Source organism: Nicotiana tabacum, chromosome 17 (genome assembly GCF_000715075.1).
Source record: "Nicotiana tabacum cultivar K326 chromosome 17, ASM71507v2, whole genome shotgun sequence".
In the NCBI taxonomy this organism is placed as follows: domain Eukaryota; kingdom Viridiplantae; phylum Streptophyta; class Magnoliopsida; order Solanales; family Solanaceae; genus Nicotiana; species Nicotiana tabacum.
Genome location: NC_134096.1, coordinates 15,920,379 through 15,928,461, shown reverse-complemented (window position 1 = coordinate 15,928,461; position 8,083 = coordinate 15,920,379). Strand labels below are relative to the sequence as shown.

Genomic DNA, 8,083 nt, shown 5'->3' with positions numbered 1-8,083 from the left:
GAGTGCGTATACATGCTAAATATGAAATTTTCGATTTTTAGCTACGTAGTTTCCTTCCATGCTTTAATTGAGTTACTTTAGCATGTTATTGTCACCATGTTTAGTCTAATTTCACATGTCTACTTGTCTTATTTCTTATTTACAACTTATACTACATGTCTAGTTGAGTTGCTTACTTTCTTAATTCCGTATTCATTATTTAACTGTGGGATTCTTTACACGAAATTTGCTATCGGTGAAATATCTTGTTGTTGAGTTTGGTGTTGAGTTGCAAAGGTCGTGGTTTCTATTGAGACAAAGTGTAAGTTGTGAAATATCATTTTATTGAGTTGTTATGTTTGGGCATTTGCGTTATTGGTGAGAGGATTGCTTGGTTGTTTGAACGAGGTTTTTACCGTGTTGTTGTTACTATTTGCACGAGATTTCTGCCGTGCTATTGTTACTATTGATACGCATGCGGTGGTATAAGGTCTGAGTGTTGAAACGCATGCGGTGAGATAAGGTGGGCTTGATATGTATGGCTAGTAAGGGAACTACTAGAAGCCATGCAGTGTGATAAGGTGGGCTAAAACGCGGGGTGCTATTTCGAAAAAAATAATTTTCAAAACTAAATATAAAGGCTCCCGCGGTAATATAAGGAAAGACTATGAGTTACTTTTATGATTTGGGACTACAAGGCGGTACCTCGGTAGGCCCCCTTGTTGATCTTCTCTATTTGCTATATTTGTTTGGTTGTTGTTTCCTTAACATGTAAAATCCTTATTTTTCCTTTTCGTGTTGTATTAACTACCTTGATTCCGTGTTGTTAAATTTCCGTAAATTCTTTATTGTTTCACTTCTTTTGTCATTATTATTATATCATTATATCTTCGGTCTTGTTTCTTATTATCTCCAATAGGGCCTTGACCTGACCTCGTCACTACTCTACCGATGTTAGACTTGGTACTTACTGGGTACCGTTGTGGTGTACTCATACTACGCTTCTGCACATATTTTTGTACAGATCCAGGCACATCTTATCAGTCTTAGCACTAGCACGCTGAGCTTGCTATTAGAAACTTCAAGGTACACTTGCTCGCGTCCGCAAGCCTCGGAGTCCCCTTCTATCATGTTCTTCCTTATTTCTTTATACTTTTATAGACAATGATGTATAGGATTTGTCCATCATTGTATCTAGAGCTTGTGACTTACATTTCACCAGGTTTTGGGGAGTTGTATGCATTGTGTTTATATATTCTATTTATGAAATTGTTGGAGTTTTTAGATTCTAAGTTTTATCTAATATTTTCGCATATTGTTAGGCTTACCTAGTTTTAGAGATTAGGTGTCGTCACGACATTTTACAGAGAAAATTTGGGATCATGACATATATTCTATATGATCGTTGAATGGCTCATATACCGATTATGAAAAGAATTGGGATACTGAAATTGTATCTTATCTTATCTCTTGTCTGAAAAGCATATCTAAATTCCGGATTTACTGTACCTTTACCTCTGAACCTATTTGATGATTTTTATAGGTTGAGTTTATACCAGTTTTAGTAAGTTTTTCGGTTATTTCGATTTTTTGTTGGTTATTTTCTTCGTAAATATGAGACATTTTTCAAGCACATATTCCGCCGACTATATTCTAATACAACACTATTAAATCAATTATTCTTTAAGGGTCTGTTTGGAAAGCCACCTGGTAATTGCATTTGATGTAATTACTAGGGTAGTAATTACACAACCTAGTAATTACACAACATAATAATTATGACGACCTATATGTTTGTCATAACATAATTACAGTGTAATTACAAGCGTACTGTTTGGTTGCACAAGTGTAATTACACAGTTAGGATTAAATTTTAAATGAAGTAATTATCAAAACTTAAAAGTTAATATAATAAATATATTCATATAAATAATTTTTTAAAAGTATAAATGATATTAGATTTGGTATTTAAGATGCATATTTTTTCTTGAATATACATTAATTAGTAATCATATGTTATAACTAATATTGTAAAAATAATTTTTATATATTTTCCAAATTAATAATATTTAGTTTAATTAATTATAAAAACTAAAAACATACATTTTGTAAGAACATCATGGAATGCGTGTTTGATAAAATAAATTAATATTTATAAATATAATATCAGAACATTATTCAAATATTTGACAAAACTAATCTGACAATTCTAACTAAAAATAAACAACATGAAATGTGAAATAACAAGTTAATACTACTAAAACAAGTAAATTGAAATCACAAAATATAACACAATTTCAAAACCAACAACAATAACAATAACAACAACAAGCCTAGTAAAATTTCACAAGTGGGGTTTGAGGAAGGTAAAGTGTATGCAGACCTTACCCCTACCTAATGAAGGTATAGAGGTTATTTTCGAAAGACACTCGGTTCAAAAGAAGTAAAAATAAAGTAATAAACAAACAATAGCAATAACCAGATAATTAGACATGTGCACAATTGGAGATACGTGCAACAACATGTATCTAAGAATATGACACTATGAAAATAGATTCAGTCTTGCTAAAAATAATGACACAATGTGAAATAGCAAGGGGCTAGACATAGCAAAATACAAGACTAGTACTAATATTACTAGGATGCCTGGACGAAACTCTAGACTGTCCGCCAACACAATTTCAAAATCCAAAAAATAAAATAAAATAGTTTAACATATATCAAATTCCAATATAATAAAAATAAGTTCCAATACAAAGGAAACATAATAAGTTTATAACCTCATTCAACATCGAAATTTTACTTTAGTGGCATTACTCATTATATGCCAAGTTTGTTATTGACTCATTATTTCTAATATTAGGAGGTGTTGTTTCAAAAACTAGAATAATAACGCAGTTACACTAAATGAATAAAATAAAATAAATAAGAAATAAAATATACAAGTAATTACATGGAATAACAAGGAGTAAAGGTAGAGAAATAAAAGATAAATAATGTACAATGAAAAACATATTTTAAATTTAAAAAGAAATTTAAAAGTAAGAAATTAAAATAATGGAAATAAAAACTTATAAAGAAAATAAATTAAAATAAAAACAAAAAGGAAAGAAATTTAAAAGTAAAACATTAAAATAATGAAAATAAAAAGTTATAAAGAAAATAAATTAAAATAAAAACAAAAAGGAAAGAAATTATAAAGTAACCTTGTAATTACACAGTGTAATTACCACCAATTCTCACCCCCCATTGAGAATTGGAGAGTGTAATTACACCTCTCCAATTACACCAAATTACGTGGTGACCAAGTAATTATTTGGTCAGACAAACATGCTAAACTATGTAATTACACCCAATTACACCCAAATCCAATTCTTAGGTGACTTCCAAACATGCTATAAAAAAAATTACCATTTACCAAGATATATTGATAATATGCAATTGAAATAAATAGTGATGAGTAATTTAAGGACTCAATTAAAGATAATTTATTTTTAACATGAAATAGATTATTAGAATTAGCAAAATAAACTATCATCAAACTAGAATATAAAGGTAAAAAACTTGATTATTATAATGGTAAAGAACTAAACTACCAACTAAAAATGCAAACAATTTAATATCTACCATAAAATTCTTAAAACTTTATATGAAAATATACATATGTATATGTATAATAATAAAATTTTAAATAAGTATTTTTTTGCTTCGATTTTTTCCGATTTTGTTTTTTATAAAATTAAAACCAAACTAAATCTAATACTACTACAACAACAACAACTAAATCCAAACTAAATTTAATATATTTTTAAAATTCATAACTAAAATCAAATCAAACTAAAATACTGTTGATTTTTTGTGTCGATTTGATTAGGTTTTCAATTTGTTTTTTCATGAACACCATTAATTCCGCCTAATAGGAACACAATTTGGACAAGCAACTGATTCTAAAGGGGCATTTCTGGCATTCCGTTATTACCACGTGTCATCTTACTATTAGCCCGACCATCCATCATGATATTTAGTAGGGGGTGGGTGGTATCCACCGAATACCAAGGGTTGAAAATTCGGAAAATTCTCAGACAATTTCCCCTTTGTTATATCTCTCAAGTCTTCTCTAGTCTCAACCCTCTCTCTTTACACAAAAAAGAAAAAAACACAAAAATATCTTTTGTTCAGATCCTTTCGATCTTCTCGATTCACCATGGCAAGTCTTTACTTTTTTTCTGATTTCTGTTATTTTTTATTTTATTTTATTTTTGCTATTTTGTAATAGTAATTCAACGAATTACGAGAAGAATTTTGATTTTATCTACTGATGGAAGTGTTATTTTATTTTGTGCTGATCTGTTTTGGCTTTTTGATCTGAGTATTTATGTGCTGTGCGTGGCGAAAACCCTAGGTTCTGGTTTAGTTAATGGATGATGGATCGGATTTGCTGTAATTTGGATTTTAATGTTTTAGTTATGGTTGAATTTATCCATGGGATTTGTGGTTGTCTTACTGGTTTGATCCATGACTATTTGATTGTTGAGTTTCTTTTTGTGTGAATATTTATTCAGATTGTTTAGGATGTTGGCACAGGCGGATCCAAGATTTGATCTAATTTTTATGCCAATTTAGTGGATTTTTTTCACGTATATATAAAGTTTGAACCAAAGCTGTTGAGTTGGACTAACCCATAACTAATGCACTAGGTCCGCTTCTGGATGTAGGAGCACAACTGACACCATTGTGTGTGTGTGTGTGGAGTTCAAAATTTTTCAAAAAGTGTTTGTGGAATTGAATTTTTTCAAAAATATAGATGTTTACTAGGTTGAAATTCATTTCCTCGAAAAGGTTGTGGGTGTAGTGTTACTAGGCAACTAATTTTTAATCCTAAAGCTGCTTGTTGTACTTGGGTATTAGAGGGTTATTCTATTATCCACATTTGCTTTTAATGCCCTTGAAATTTGAAATATTCAAAATCCATTGCCTCAGAGAATAGTAAAGTTTATTATCATACATATTTTTCTCGTTTAGGAGATGAATAAGTCCATTTATTTGCTTCTATAATTCTACATTCTTTGCACTTATTATACGTTCTCAGATTTTGATAAATAGATACTTAAACTCTTTCATGAGTTGGACTTAAACCGGTATCTCTGGGAGCAAAAGATAGGCCCGGAGAAACACCTTTCATTTTGATCGTGACAAAAAAAGAAAGAATTGAGGGAACTTGCAGTTGGCGTGTAGGTGACAGATTACTTGCTTACCATATTGTGGGTACAATCTTAGTCTGTTACTAACTTAAATTCCTAGAGCTGCCTCTGGTTATACTTGGGTAACTTAGAGGTTTTTCTAATTAGCACATTTACTTTAGCTAGCTTGAATTTTTAAATGATTTTTGCATATGTACTTAGTTTGTCTGTGTGTTCAATTGCTCGGCATTTTCCAGAGAATTTGGGACGTTCTATTTGGGTTTCCAACAAGAAAAATACTAGTAAGATAATTATAATTGGAAAATTGTGTCTTATACAAGACAATAGGCAAAGGTAGAGAGTGGAATGTTCTCTTGGTGCAGCCATGGAAGGTTGATGTGTTTATAGTTTTGTGATTAAGATCAAGAAAATGTGTTTTTGTTAAGCAGGGAATTATTTGCAGAAGTTGAATCAATGCTTTGGTTCGTGATTCAATTGGCCTGTTTTGTATTGTAAAACCAGGATACAAACTGTGTATCTTGTTCACAGTATTTTTTAGCAAAGTTGTGTTTGACTGTCATCTCAGAGTGGGTAAAAAGGAGTCCTTCATCTTCAATTTTGGTTGAAGTGTGGTATCCAACTTGAAGAACAGCTAGTTAAATTTGCTTGTGCTCACCATCCGTCCCACTAAATTGTGAACTGCTCCTAAGAAATAACGGATTTCATTGTAGCTGCTAAGTGATTTTAGTTACGAACCAGATGATTTTGCAGCAACCTGAGATAATAGTCCATTCTATTATATCCCCCAGACATTATGACTTCTTTATTCCAAAATTGAAAAGTTGTTCCTGTTCATTTTCAAGAAAGAAAAAACTTCACGGCTTTGATGTCTTACATTAGCTAGTGCATATGCATTTATCGGATATGCGTAGAAATAAAAGCTGTATTTCCTGTTCATTTAAAACATTTTAATTTAAATCTGTTGTGCATTTTTCTTTTTCGGTTTCCTCATTTTTCTTTTTCATTCTTTGGTGTCAATATCATGAACAGAATAGGTGTGAATGTTAATTATAAAACGTGTTCTTTTATATTGGGTAAATCAATCAATGCCATTACTAAATTAATTGGGGCCAAAATATGAATCCTTTATATCCATTCGGCTTTGTTCAGGCCATTTAGAATTTAGAGGATTCATCATAAATGGCTTTGTTCAGGCCATTTAGAATTTAGATGATTTATCATAGACGACTATCTTTATACTGGTTGTCAATCTATCTTATATCCTGTTTGGCCAAGCTTCTAAAATCAGCTTATTATGAGAAGTGCTTTTTCTTAAAAGAGCTTTTCTCAAAAGTACTTTTAGTGAGAAACAGTTTGTGTTTGGCTAATTAATTTGAAAAACATTTCTGAGCAGTTGGCCAAGCAATAAAAAAGTGCTATTTTTCTCACAAGTGCTTCTGTAGAGAAACTGTTTTTTTCTGTTTCTCCAAAACTGCTTCTGTTTCTACTCAGAAGCACTTTTTTCCTTCTAAAAGCTTGGCCAAACACTTCGAACTTTGAAAAAAAAGTATTTAAAAAGAAGAAGAAGTGCTTTTGGGGCTGGAGAAGCTTGGCCAAACAGGCTATTAGACCACCCGTTATGCTTTGACGTAGGTTGAGTCACATGTATTGGGTGTTTGTTTTAATTTTTGTTTTTATGTTTTAGTATCTGTAGAATTGACGTGCCTCTGGTTTGTTGTATTATTATGAAGAAACTCATCAATTGATTGACCTCGGATTTTCTTTGTAGGCTAACTCTGCATCGGGCATGGCTGTGCACGACGATTGCAAACTGAAATTTTTGGAGTTGAAAACTAAAAGGGCTTATCGCTTCATTGTATTCAAGATTGAGGAAAAGCAAAAGCAAGTCATTGTGGAAAAGCTTGGTGAGCCGGCTGAAAGTTATGAGGACTTCTGTACACACCTGCCTGCTGATGAGTGCCGTTACGCTGTCTATGATTTTGACTTTCTGACAAAGGAGAGTGTTCCAAAGAGCAGGATTTTCTTTATTGCATGGTAATGCTGAATGATTAGCATTATTCTAATTTTAATCAAGAATTTATATCCTTTTATTGCTTGTAATTGTCCCAAAAAATATACTTTTATTGCTTGTTTTTGGATGTTGCGCACTAACTATTGATATTTGTTATTGTTACTGTGTGTTTTGCATAGGTCTCCTGATACCTCTAAGGTTAGAAGCAAAATGATCTATGCTAGTTCCAAGGATAGATTTAAGAGGGAATTGGATGGGATTCAGATTGAGCTGCAAGCAACTGATCCAACTGAGATGGGTTTGGATGTCTTCAAAAGCCGTGCCAACTAAATAAAGTTCTCTAGTACAGCATTGGATGTTCTCTTTACTTTTGTTGAAGAGAAATGTTAATATTTGTTGGGACAGGGTCCTGGCTAAGATATGATATTTGTCTGTTGTCAAATTCTATTTTAAAAGGCTTGTCATCCTGTAGACATTATGTGGTTTTGGTCTTATTTTGTGGTGTTTGCGCGTGGAACTTGTGTCATGAGTAGCTTTTGGGGCTGGTACGAAGTAACAATTGTTATCAGATTGTTCCTTCTTTCATTTTGTATGTTTCTTCTTATCCTGTTGCACCTTCTGTAATCCGTTTATGCGTTATGATACTGGCTGGGAGCTGCTGCCATTTTTGGTCTGCCTTCGTACAATTTTTGTTAGTTTTTGTTTTAAATACAGGGAAGGAGATTGAATTATTTTGGGCTGTTGCTAGTTTTTTTTCTGGATGTGATGACTAGAGATAGGTGGGGATTGAACAACATTGAAGAATTAACCTAAATAACTGTCCACTTAACCGTTTAAATTAAAAATAATCAGTGGAGGTATAATATATGTATAGTTATGTAGTATATGTGTA

The 8,083-nt window shown here is 31.9% G+C and overlaps 1 protein-coding gene across 1 annotated transcript; it reads left to right on the top strand.

The window, feature by feature from the left end:
* Positions 1-4,014: 4,014 nt before the first annotated feature.
* On the top strand, positions 4,015-7,877 carry LOC107821365 (actin-depolymerizing factor 2). Its single transcript, XM_016647804.2, has 3 exons — positions 4,015-4,186; positions 6,949-7,214; positions 7,371-7,877. Exons 1-3 carry the CDS (start codon positions 4,184-4,186, stop codon positions 7,519-7,521), a joined length of 420 nt encoding a protein of 139 aa, XP_016503290.1. The 5' UTR covers positions 4,015-4,183; the 3' UTR covers positions 7,522-7,877.
* The last annotated feature ends 206 nt before the right edge of the window (positions 7,878-8,083 follow it).